Consider the following 12670-nt stretch of genomic DNA (forward strand, 5'->3'; position numbering starts at 1 on the left):
ACACATGTCCATTGACCCAATCTCTTCGATAATTTGTAACTTAATTGTGAGTACTAGAGCTCATGTTACTCGATAAATAAGAATGAATCCACTCGCTTGGCAGACCACTCATCTCACAGGCCTGACGGCTTGATGCCACAGTACGAGCAAGGCATGTGGGTGCCTCTCAACATGCTGTAGAATGTCCTTGTATTGCTACAGAATTAAAGAAGTAAAATGAGAGGGAGGTGTAGTATTGCAAACGCACCTTTCACATACTCCAAGATGACCATGGGGGAGCGGGCGTCCAGGCAGAAGCCAATGAAGCGCACCACATTGGGGTGCTGGTACCTGCGCATCAGCCGGCCCTCCTCCAGCAGCGCCCTCTGCTGCCCCAGCGTCACATCGCCGTCCCTCAGGCACTTCTTCACCGCCACATGCTTACCGGTGTTACGCAGCACGGCCAGGCGCACTTCACCGAACTGACCCTGCAACATCCACACAGTGTCCCCTTCATGGTCATCTGGTAGTTCTGAGGCTCAAATTTATTTTCTCTCCATTTTGTTTGAGCAACCCTACACTGATCAGCCAGAACATTATGACCACATACCTTTTAGCTGGTATGTCCACCCTGGCACAAATAATAGTGCTGACATAACATGGCGTGGAAGCAGCGAAACCTTGGTAGGTCACTGGAGGGCCTTCGAACCACATCTGTGCACACAAGTCACCCACACTACTGGCCATTAAAATTGCTACACCAAGAACAAATGCAGATGAGAAACGGGTATTCATTGGAGAAATATATTGTACTGGAACTGACATGTGATTACATTTTCACGCAATTTGGGTGCATAGATACTGAGAAATCAGTGCCCAGAACAACCACCTCTGGCCGTAATAACGGCCTTGATACGCCTGGGCATTGAGTCAAACAGAGCTTGGATGGCGTGTACAGGTACAGCTGCCCATGCAGCTTCAACACGATACCACAGTTCATCAAGAGTAGTGACTGCCGTATTGTGACGAGCCAGTTGTTCGGCCACCACTGACCAGACGTTTTCAATTGGTGAGAGATCTGGAGAATATGCTGGCCAGGGCAGCAGTCGAACATTTTTCGTATCCAGAAAGGCACGGCCTGCAACATGCGGTCGTGCATCATCCTGCTGAAATGTAGTGTTTCGCAGGGATCGAATGAACGGTACAGCCACGTGTCGTAACACATCTGAAATGTAAGGTCCACTGTTCAAACAAGAGGTGATCAAGACGTGTAACCAATGGCACCCCATATCATCACGCTGAGTGATACGCCAGTATGGCGATGACGAATACACGCTTCGAATGTGCGTTCACCGCGATGTCGCCAATCACGGATGCGACCATCATGATGCTGCAAACAGAACCTGGATTCATCCGAAAAAATGACATTTTGCCATTCGTGCACCCAGGTTCGTCATTGAGTACACCATCGCAGGCTCTCCTGTCTGTGATGCAGCGTCAATGGTAACTGCAGCCGTGGTCTCCGAGCTCATAGTCCATGCTGGTGCAAACGTCGTCGAACTGTTCGTGCAGATGGTTGTTTCCTTGCAAACGTCCCCATCTGTTGACTCAGGGATCGAGACGTGGCTGCACGATCCGTTACAGCCATGTGGACAAGATGCCTGTCATCTCGACTGCTAGTGATACGAGGCCGTTGGGATCCAGCACGGCGTTCCGTCTTACCCTCGTGAACCCACTGATTCCATATTCTGCTAACAGTCATTGGATCTCGACCAACGCGAGCAACAATGTCGCGATACGATAAACCGCAATCGCGATAGGCTACAATCCGACCTTTATCGAAGTCGGAAACGTGATGGTACGCATTTCTCCTCCTTACGCGAGGCATCACAACAACGTTTCACCAGGCAACACCGGTCAACTGCTGTTTGTGTATGAGAAATCTGTTGGAAACTTTCCTTCTGTCAGCACGTTGTAGGTGTCACCATCAGCAGCAACCTTGTGTGAATGATCTGAAAAGCAAATCATTTGCATATCACAGCATCTTCTTCCCGTCGGTTAAATTTCGCGTCTGTAGCACATCTTCATGGTGTAGCAGTTTTAGTGACCAGTAGTGTAATTTCCATGAATTCCCTGGAGGTGGTGGTGAGCTCTGACGTCACGTCCGTGTTCAATCAGGTCCACATCTGGCGAGTTGGGTAAGGGGGGGGGGGGGGGGGGGAGCAACACATCAGTTGGACCTCGCCGCTGTGTTCCTCAAACCACTCCATCACATTTCTGGCCTTGTGACATGCTGAAAACACCACTGCTATTGTGAAACATGAGCGCCATGAAGGAGTGTATGTGGTCTGCAACCAGTGTACACAACTCCTTGACCATCATGGCGCCTTGCAAGAGCTCCACTGTACCCACAGATGCTGTTGTATCCATAATTGGAGAAACAACAAATAATGATTGGCGTGAGTTCCAAATTCTGTTTATTGCCAACAGTTCCACAATACTAACACAACTTGGTGCTTGATCAAGAGCAGCGACTGGGCTGCAGAGTCCAAGTCCGGTACGGTAAACAGCCGTAGCACAGTGTAGCATCGTTCCTGGGTGCGACGTCGACGTAGCAGGTAGGTAGCCCAACACGAGACTGCCAGGCGTGGTTTTCTTTCCTTTATTGTTATTTCAACACCTGTACATCAGGTAGGCTGGCAGCAGCATCTTACGCTGCTCTTCAGCCTCAGAGTTAACAATGAGAAAACATAAAGAAGACACATAAGAGATTGAACAAATTGGCGGGCAAAAAAACGGTAGACACAGAATACAAAAAACACGAAGCCGTTCACACTCGACGAGAAACACACGAAAAACCGTCGGCACAGCGCACAAACACTGACGACTTCGACGGCACAGGTGAATGTAGGAGCGTGACGGCGAACACTAAACACAAACACGATGGCACACACACGAGAAACTGATGGCGATGATCACCGGCACGCGGATGTCCACATAACGTGTGCGAGTCTGGGGAGAAGGGGGAGGGGGACGGAGAGGGGAGAGCAAAGATGAAAATGCAGAGGAGAGGGTAGGAGGAATGGAGGTATGGGGGTAGGGGAAGCCCGGGGGAGGAGTGGGGAGAAAGGGAGGAGTGAGCAAAGGGGGAGAGAAGGGAGAGAGGGTGCCCATAGGAACAAACACAGGAAGAGGGAGGGAGGATCAAAGTTGGCAGGAGGGGTAGATGGAGGGGAGGAGGGCATCATCAGGGAGGGGGAGCTGTCGGAAGCCACCTTGGGAGAGGGTAAGGAGGGTGGAGAGATTGAGAGCAGGTGGGACTTGGAAGTACAGGCGCAGCATCGGACGGGGGCAGGAGAGGATGGGAGAGACAAGCAGGTGAGGAGGATCGAGTTTATGGGAGGTGTAGAGGATCCGTATCTGTTCGAGGAAAAGGAGGAGGTGGGGGAAGGGAATGAGATCGTACAGGATCCGCGTGGGGGAGGGGAGACAGATGCGATATTCGAGGCGGAGAGCATGGCGCTCTAGGATCTGAAGGGATTTGTAAAAGGTAGGGGGAGCAGAGATCCAGGTAGGGTGGGCGTAGCAAAGGATAGGGCGAACGAGGGATTTATAGGTATGGAGGATGGTGGAGGGGTCCAGGCCCCAAGTACGGCTAGAAAGGAGCTTGAGTAGACAGAGTCAGGAGTGTGACTTGGCTTGGGTCGCCCGGAGGTGGGGGGTCCAGGAGAGGCGACGGTCAAGGGTGACACCAAGGTACTTTAGGGTGGGGGTGAGGGCGATAGGATGGCCATAGATGGTGATGTAGAAATCGAGGAGGCGGAAGGAAGGGGTGGTTTTGCCTACAATGATCACCTGGGTTTTGGAAGGATCCAGGAGTGGCGGCGTATGCGGCTGTATAGGGCGAGTGGCGGAGGAATATGCCCGCTGTAACTGAGTCCGCCTCTCGTGTCCTGTTATGCTGTTATGATTGGTGGCGCCGCCTCACGTGACTATCGCTTGGGGGGACGCCGGCCGGGGTTGCCACGACAGTGTGGAGGCACTCAGCGCGTGAGGCCCACGCATGAGCTGTACAGCTGTGCAGAGCTGCGCATAAGCGGGGCGTGCCGGCCGTTGGCTGTATGACCGTGGCCACGCAGCTGCAGGCGCCACTGTGTGGGCATTGACTATACCGCAGATGCCAACGTGAATGTTCTCCAGGGCATAATGGAGCTGCCACCAGGTTGTCTCCATCCCACAATACAGGTGTCATGGAGCTGCTGTTCCCCCGCCCCCCCCCCCCCCCCCCCCCGCCATCAGCATGATGAAGAAATTATCGGGATTCATCAGACTGTGCAACGCTCTGTCACTGCGCCAACGTCCAGTGTCGATGGTCACGTACCAATTTCAGTCATAGCTGCCGATCTCATTGTCGTCGGCTGAGGTCCATCTTTATGACTAGAACATTTCTAGGATTACTACTAATCCCATCAATATTTTGACTTACACCGTCACGAATTAACATTATCTGGAATAAACTAAACTTAAGGGGGGTAGGACGTCAAACGGGACGACTTGGAGCAGGAGAGACACCACAGAACATTTTAATTTCCACTGTCTATACTTTTAAAAATAAATTCATAAGATTTCGTCAGAATGACCAGAAAGGATTCAGGATTTACACTTATAGTGGTGGAAGATCAAAACTATAAGAAAATAATTTATTTTTTTGACATTTGTATTTTGTTGTGTCTAGACCATACAGCCTAGACACAATGCTGTAGCCGATAGGGCACGCAATGCTAACGCAGACGGGCGTGAAGTCTGGAACATGAGACTTATAAATGAATAAGAAGAAAAGTACGTAGATGCTTGTTACTTAACTTTTAATTAGTCCTTGGAATACATCTCTCTTGAATATTAGTAAGCTATAGGCACTGATACAAATGGCGCCTTGCTAGGTGGTCGCCAGTTAACTTAGCAGAGGGCTATTCTACTGTCTATCTCTCGGCAAATGAGAGCAAGGCTTAGCACGTCCAATCGCTAGCTATGTTGTCCGTACAACTGGGACGAGGTCTCCTCAGTCTCTCGAGACCTGCCTTGTGGTGGCGCTAGGTTTGCGATCCCACAGTGGCGACACGCGGGTCCGACATGTACTACAGGACCGCGGCCGATTTAAGTTACCACCTAGTAAGTGTGGTGTCTAGCGGTGACACCACATATTTCACCTTTTTTTCGCTTGCCATTGGCTGCATTTGTTACTATAGGTACACTTTTCTTCATAAGTAAGGGAGATTCTTCGATGTATTTTGCACAACATACAAACCATAGTTACAGGTGTATCAAACTCTAGAATTTTCCAAATCTATTAAAAACTGTGGTAAAAATTGACATAATTAACTATAAAATTTGAACTTTTTCTAAACATGAAGTTTAAAATATAACATCACACTCATTTTTTTCATAAGTTAAATAATTTCTAGAGTTTCATACACCTGTAAGTATGGTTCGTATGCTGTGCAAAATTCATCGAAGAATCTCTCTTACTTATGAAGAAACGCGTACCTATAGCAACAAACACAGCCAATAGAAGTGAAAAAAATGATGAACTTTCACATGTAAGCCGGCCGGGGTGGCCGAGTGGTTCTAGGCGCTACAGTCTGGAACCGCGCGACCGCTACGGTCGCAGGTTCGAATCCTGCCTCGGGCATGAATATGTGTGATGTCCTTACGTTAGTTAGGTTTAAGTAGTTCTAAGTTCTAGGGGACTGATGACCTCAGAAGTTAAGTCCCATAATGCTCAAAGCCATTTGAACCATTTTTGTTCACATGTAAAAAAAATTTTGTTAGTTTTTTTTTTTAACTTCCACTGCTATTATTGTGAATGCTTACTCCTTCCTGGTCATGCTGACAAATTTTTATGAATTTATTCGTAGAAGTATAGAAAGTGGAAATTAAAATGTCCTGTGGTGTCTCTCCTGCTCCAAGTCGGCCCGTTTGACGTCCTACCCCCCTTAACCCTACAGTGCACTGTTTATTCAGACACATTTGTATTCTGCCCAGCATTAAAGTCTGATGTTAGTTCTGCCACAGTTTGCCGGCTGTCCTGTTTTTACCAGTCTGCCCAGCGCACGACATCTGTAGTAAGGGGCAGTTACCCAAACCCACGACGTCTGGGCATGGCTTCACGTTGGTTGAAGCCACTCTCCACAGCACTCCTCGAACACCCGACAAGTCGTGCAGTTTCCGAAATGCTCGTGGCGAGCCTCTGGGCCAACACAATCTGCCCTCAGTCAAACTGAGATGGATCGAGCGCCTTCCCCATTGTTCACACGGACAGCATGCTCTCTGATACTACACGCACCGTGCATGTGCCTGACTAACAGTCATTCCACGCCAGGTGACGCTGCTGTGGCCTGGACAGGTTCATACCGACAGTAGGTCGCTGGCCATAATGCTCTGCCTGATCAATATACATCAGTTATGGAATCTTTCCAACCTACACCACTTATACGATCTAACAATCTACTGCTCAGCCAATCTTATGTAGTCTCACATCGCAAAACCTTCTACTCGTATATTCTATCTTAACAAATTTCTGTTTTTGAGAAATGCTGCTTTTGCTATAGCCATACTGCATTTCACATCCTCTCTCCTTCGGCCATCATCAGTTATTTGGGTGTATTAATAGCAAAATTCGTTTCATACTCTTACTGCCTCATTTTCAAAACTAATTCCTGCAGAACTTCCTGCTTTATTCCACTACGCTAGAGCACTGCTAACACAACTCATACTCAATTTTTAGTGTCTGATCTCCTAAAAAAGTTCCTATACCGTCACTTGCTTTAATTCAACAACAGTCCAGCACTAATAGAACAGCTTGTGGTGTCACCGCCAGACACCACACTTGCTAGGTGGTAGCCTTTAAATCGGCCGCGGTCCGTTAGTATACGCCGGACCTGCGTGTCGCCACTGTCAGTGATTGCAGACCGAGCGCCACCACACGGCAGGTCTAGAGAGACGTCCTAGCACTCGCCCCAGTTGTACAGTCGACTTTGCTAGCGATGGTTCACTGACAAATTACGCTCTCATTTGCCGAGACGATAGTTAGCATAGCCTTCAGCTACGTCATTTGCTACGACCTAGCAAGTTATCATTTGCTATTTATCTTGTGATGCATGTACCGTCAGACCGATGTTCACCAATTATGGATTAAAGTTAAGTATTCCAGTAGTTACTTAAGTTCTTTGCTACTATACAGCTCATCGACTTTTTTTTCATAATCGAATTCCCACACCATTGCCTGCTTTAATTCAACTACACTTCAGCAAATAATAGCCAAACGTATCTACTACTTTTAATATCTCATATCTTAATCTTGTTCCTACAGCACTGCCTAGTTCAATTCCATTTCATTCCATTGCCCATAGCCGAGCGGTTCTAGGCGCTACAGTCTGGAACCGCGCGACCGCTACGGTCGCAGGTTCGAATCCTGCCTCGGGCATGGATGTGTGGGATGTCCTTAGGTTAGTTAGGTTTAAGGGACTGATGACCTCAGTTCAGTCCCATAGTGCTCAGAGCCATTTGAACCAAGCCATTGCCCATGTTTTGCTTTTTTGATGTTCATAGTATATCCTCTTATCTGGATGTTATTCATTCGTTTCAGCTGCTCTTCCAAGTCCTTTCCCATCCCTGACGGAATTACAATGTCCTTCGTAACCCTAAAAGTATTTTTTGTTCTCTCACAACTTTAATTCCTTCTCTTACTTTTTCTTCGGTTTCCTTTACTACTTGTTCGATGTACAGATTGAATAACATTGGGGTAAGCTACAACACTGTCTCACCCTGTTCTCAAATATTAGTTACCTTTTCAAGCCCCTCAACTCTTATAACTACCGTCTGGTTGTGAACAAGTTGTAAATAACCTTTCGCACCCTGGGTTATGCTCCACCGACTTTCAGAAGTTCAAAGAGTGTATTCTACTCAACATCGACATAATATTTCCATAATACTGGACGTGTCATGTATGTAGGTTTGCCTCTTTTCAATTTACAAGGTGACAGATATTGAACTATATGGAAAAAAACGTAAATTAGTTACAAATAACATCGTGCAGAGTCATCAGAAGATGAAAAAAATTGCAGGACGATAAAAGATATCTGGATGTTGTGCAAAAACGGAGCCTCCCAGCCATCAGTTCCACGCGATCATTTCATTTATTTCTTACTTCATCGTCGACATATTCGATGAATTGCGGTCTTTAATTGTTCCCTGTGTCATTATGTAGCCGACAACAGTTAGAAACTTGATCGCTCCAGAAGAACAAGTTGCTGTGAGTCTGATAATAGCATTTAATATACACACATCAAAAAAAGTTTTGCATGATCTCGGTTCCGAGAGTTCCGGAACCTGTACAGAAAATTGGAATAGAGATCAACATAAACATCATTTCCGGCCTTTTTACTGCTCATGAAAACCACACTTTGCATGTTGTACCATCATACAGCGAGACCTTCAGAGGTGGTGGTCCAGACTGCTGTACACACCAATACCTCTAATACCCAGTAGAACGTCCTCTTGCATTGATGCATGCCTGTATTCGTCGTTGCATGATATCCACAAGTTCATCAGGACACTGTTGGTACAGATTGTCCCACTCCTCAACGGCGATTCGGCGTAGATTCCTCAGAGTGGTTGGTGGGTCACGTCGTCCATAAATAGCCCTTTTCAGTCTATCCCATGCATGTTCGATGGGGTTCATGTCTGGAGAACATGCTGGCCACTCTAGTCGAGCGATGTCGATATCCTGAAGGAAGTCATTCACAAGATGTGCACGATGGGGGCGAGGATTGTCGTCCATGAAGACTAATGTCTCGCCGATATGCTGCCGACATGGTTGCACTATCGGTCGGAGGTGGCATTCACGTATCGTACAGCCGTTACGGTGCCATCCATGACCACCAGCGGCTACGTCGGCTCTACATAATGCCACCCAAAAACATCAGGGAACCTTCAATTTGCTGCACTCGTTGGACAGTGTGTCTAAGACGTTCAGCCTGACCGGGTTGTCTCCAAACACGTCTCCGACGATTGTCTGGTTGAGGGAATATAGGACACTCATTGGTGAAGAGATCGTGATGCCAATGGTTCAAATGGCTCTGAGCACTATGGGACTTAACTTCTGAGGTCATCAGTCCCCTAGAACTTAACTGACCTAAGGACATCACACACACCCATGCCCGAGGCAGGATTCGAACCTGCGACCATAGTGATCGTGCGGTTCCAGACTGTAGCGCCTAGAACCGCTCGGCCACCCCGGCGGCCCTGAGCGGTCCATTCGGCATATGGTTGGGCCGACCTCTACCGCGCTGCATGGTGCCGTGGTTAGGATGGACCTCGCCATGGACGTTGGGAATGAAGTTGTGTATCATGGCCAGCCAGGATGACCACGCGGTTCTAGGTGCTTCAGTCTGGAACCGCGCGACCGCTACGGTCGCAGGTTCGAATCCTGCCTCGGGCATGGACGTGTGTGATGTCCTTAGGTTAGTTAGGTTTATGTAGTTCTAAGTTCTAGGGGACTGATGACCTTAGATGTTGAGTCCCATGGTGGTCAGAGCCATTTGAACCATTTTTGCGTGTCATGCAGCCTATTGGACACAGTTAGCGTCCTAACACAATGTCCTGTGGCCGCACGAAAGGCATTATTCAATATGGTTGTGTTGCTGTCAGGGTTCCTCCGAGCCACAATCCGTAGGTAGCGGTCTTCTACTGTAGTAGTAACCCGTGGGCGGCCTGAGCGAGGCATGTCATCGACAGTTCCTGTCTCTCTGTATCTCCTCCATGTACGAACAACATCGCTTTGGATCACTCCGAGACGCCTAGACACTTCCCTTGTTGAGAGGCCGTCCTGGCACAAAGTAACAATGCGGACCCGATCGAACCGCGGTATTGACCGTCTAGGCATGGTTGAACTACGGACAACACGAGCCGTGTACCTCATTCCTGGTGGAATGATTGGAAATGATCTGCTGTCGGACCCCCTCCGTATAATACAGGGTGTTTCAAAAATGACCGGTATATTTGAAACGGCAATAAAATCTAAACGAGCAGCGATAGAAATACACCGTTTGTTGCAATATGCTTGGGACAACAGTACATTTTCAGGCAGACAAACTTTCGAAATTACAGTAGTTACAATTGTCAACAACAGATGGCGCTGCGGTCTGGGAAACTCTATAGTACGATATTTTCCACATATCCACCATGCGTAGCAATAATATGGCGTAGTCTCTGAATGAAATTACCCGAAACCTTTGACAACGTGTCTGGCGGAATGGCTTCACATGCAGATGAGATGTACTGCTTCAGCTGTTCAATGGTTTCTGGATTCTGGCGGTACACCTGGTCTTTCAAGTGTCCCCACAGACAGAAGTCACAGGGGTTCATGTCTGGCGAATAGGGAGGCCAATCCACGCCGCCTCCTGTATGTTTCGGATAGCCCAAAGCAATCACACGGTCATCGAAATATTCATTCAGGAAATTAAAGACGTCGGCCGTGCGATGTGGCCGGGCACTATCTTGCATAAACCACGAGGTGTTCGCAGTGTCGTCTAAGGCAGTTTGTACCGCCACAAATTCACGAAGAATGTCCAGATAGCGTGAAGCAGTAATCGTTTCGGATCTGAAAAATGGGCCAATGATTCCTTTGGAAGACATGGCGGCCCACACCAGTACTTTTTGAGGATGCAGGGACGATGGGACTGCAACATGGGGCTTTTCGGTTCCCCATATGCGCCAGTTCTGTTTATTGACGAAGCCGTCCAGGTAAAAATAAGCTTCGTCAGTAAACCAAATGCTGCCCACATGCATATCGCCGTCATCAATCCTGTGCACTATATCGTTAGCGAATGTCTCTCGTGCACCAATGGTAGCGGCGCTGAGGGGTTGCCGCGTTTGAATTTTGTATGGATAGAGGTGTAAACTCTGGCGCACGAGACGATACGTGGACGTTGGCGTCATTTGGACCGCAGCTGCAACACGGCGAACGGAAACCCGAGGCCGCTGTTGGATCACCTGCTGCACTAGCTGCGCATTGCCCTCTGTGGTTCCCGTACGCGGTCGCCCTACCTTTCCAGCACGTTCATCCGTCACGTTCCCAGTCCGTTGAAATTTTTCAAACAGATCCTTTATTGTATCGCTTTTCGGTCCTTTGGTTACATTAAACCTCCGTTGAAAACTTCGTCTTGTTGCAACAACACTGTGTTCTAGGCGGTGGAATTCCAACACCAGAAAAATCCTCTGTTCTAAGGAATACACCATGTTGTCTACAGCACACTTGCACGTTGTGAACAGCATACGCTTACAGCAGAAAGACGACGTACAGAATGGCGTACCCACAGACTGCGTTGTCTTCTATATCTTTCACATCACTTGCAGCGCCATCTGTTGTTGAAAATTGTAACTACTGTAATTTCGAAAGTTTGTCCGCCTGAAAATGTACTGTTGTCCCAAGCATATTGCAACAAACGGTGTATTTCTATCGCTGCTCGTTTCGTTGTTATTGCCGTTTCAAATATACCGGTCATTTTTGAAACACCCTGTAGGTGCTGCTCATGCATGGTTGTTTACATCTTTGGGCGGGGTTAGTAACGTCTGTGAACAGTCAAAGGGACTGTGCCCGTGATACGATATCCACTGTCAACGTCTGTCTTCAGGAGTCCTGGGAACCGGAGTGATGCAAAACTTTTTCTTATGTGTGTAGCAATTTTCAGAACATGAATGCAGTTTTCTATGGTCATGGTACATTATTTCTTATGTGGTAGGTATTCATTTGTAACAGTTTCCCCACCAGTCAGTTATACTGAGATCACAATACTCTACTCAATCATTAAAACGTCATTAGAATTTTCAAAGGAGGGGCAGCAACAAGGCCATCACCAACCGTTGTGGTAGACGTCTACGTGCCTAGTAATATCAGAGGTGACGAAGGGATTTAAACGAAGCGTAATTAGATAAAAGAAGTTATTCAGATCGTTGAGAGAGACAGAAATGTAACTGCGGTGAGAGGCTCGAATTCGGTAGTACGAAAAGGAAGAGAACAGAAAGTAATTGCAGAATATGGACTCGAGGAAGGAATGAAAAGGAAAGCCACGGAGAAAACTTTAATCCCTTAAGAATCACGAAAGAGGACTGGATACGTGGAATCGACGCGGAGATGGTGGAAGGTTTCGGATGGATTACACCGGGTGTCTCACCTTAAGAACCATCAGGGGCATTTTCCTCTGGTGTTTCGCTCAGATATTTGCAGTTTCGTTTATGCAACGTGTAGCTGGAATCGACTCGAACGAGCAGTAAAGTGCTGCTCATCGCGTCTTGCATTCCCCACCCAGTCCCGTGGGAAAGTGTCGGTTTATTTCCCGCTACACAAACCGATTTTTGAAGTGCAATTTTACGCGTCCAATCGATAGAGAGCTCCCAAATTACTCTATTTCGAAATTTGTTTTGTCGATATGCTTTAACAGGAACAGTTTAGAGAAGCAGCCATCGTACCCCCTCCCCCCCCTTTTTCCAGATTTACTGATAATATGGCCCAAGGGATAGCCATTGAAAATCTGAACAGAAAAAACATGAGAACAGGAAGAAGGTGTTCTGAACTCTGAAAAAGAAGCAAAATTGAAACAGAGAACAGTCCACGAATAAGAAGTGCAATGAA

The 12670-nt window shown here is 47.6% G+C and overlaps 1 protein-coding gene across 1 annotated transcript in view; it reads right to left on the reverse strand.

Annotated features, from left to right (window-relative positions):
* The window catches only part of LOC126215240 (tyrosine-protein kinase Fer-like), a 140965-nt gene that overhangs the window by 57800 nt on the left and 70495 nt on the right, over positions 1-12670 (reverse strand). The window contains exon 4 of the mRNA XM_049941903.1: positions 248-467. Coding sequence (XP_049797860.1) covers positions 248-467 — 220 coding nt within the window. The remainder of the gene's footprint in view (positions 1-247; positions 468-12670) is intronic.

This window comes from Schistocerca nitens, chromosome 12 (genome assembly GCF_023898315.1).
Source record: "Schistocerca nitens isolate TAMUIC-IGC-003100 chromosome 12, iqSchNite1.1, whole genome shotgun sequence".
NCBI classification, from domain to species: Eukaryota; Metazoa; Arthropoda; class Insecta; order Orthoptera; family Acrididae; genus Schistocerca; species Schistocerca nitens.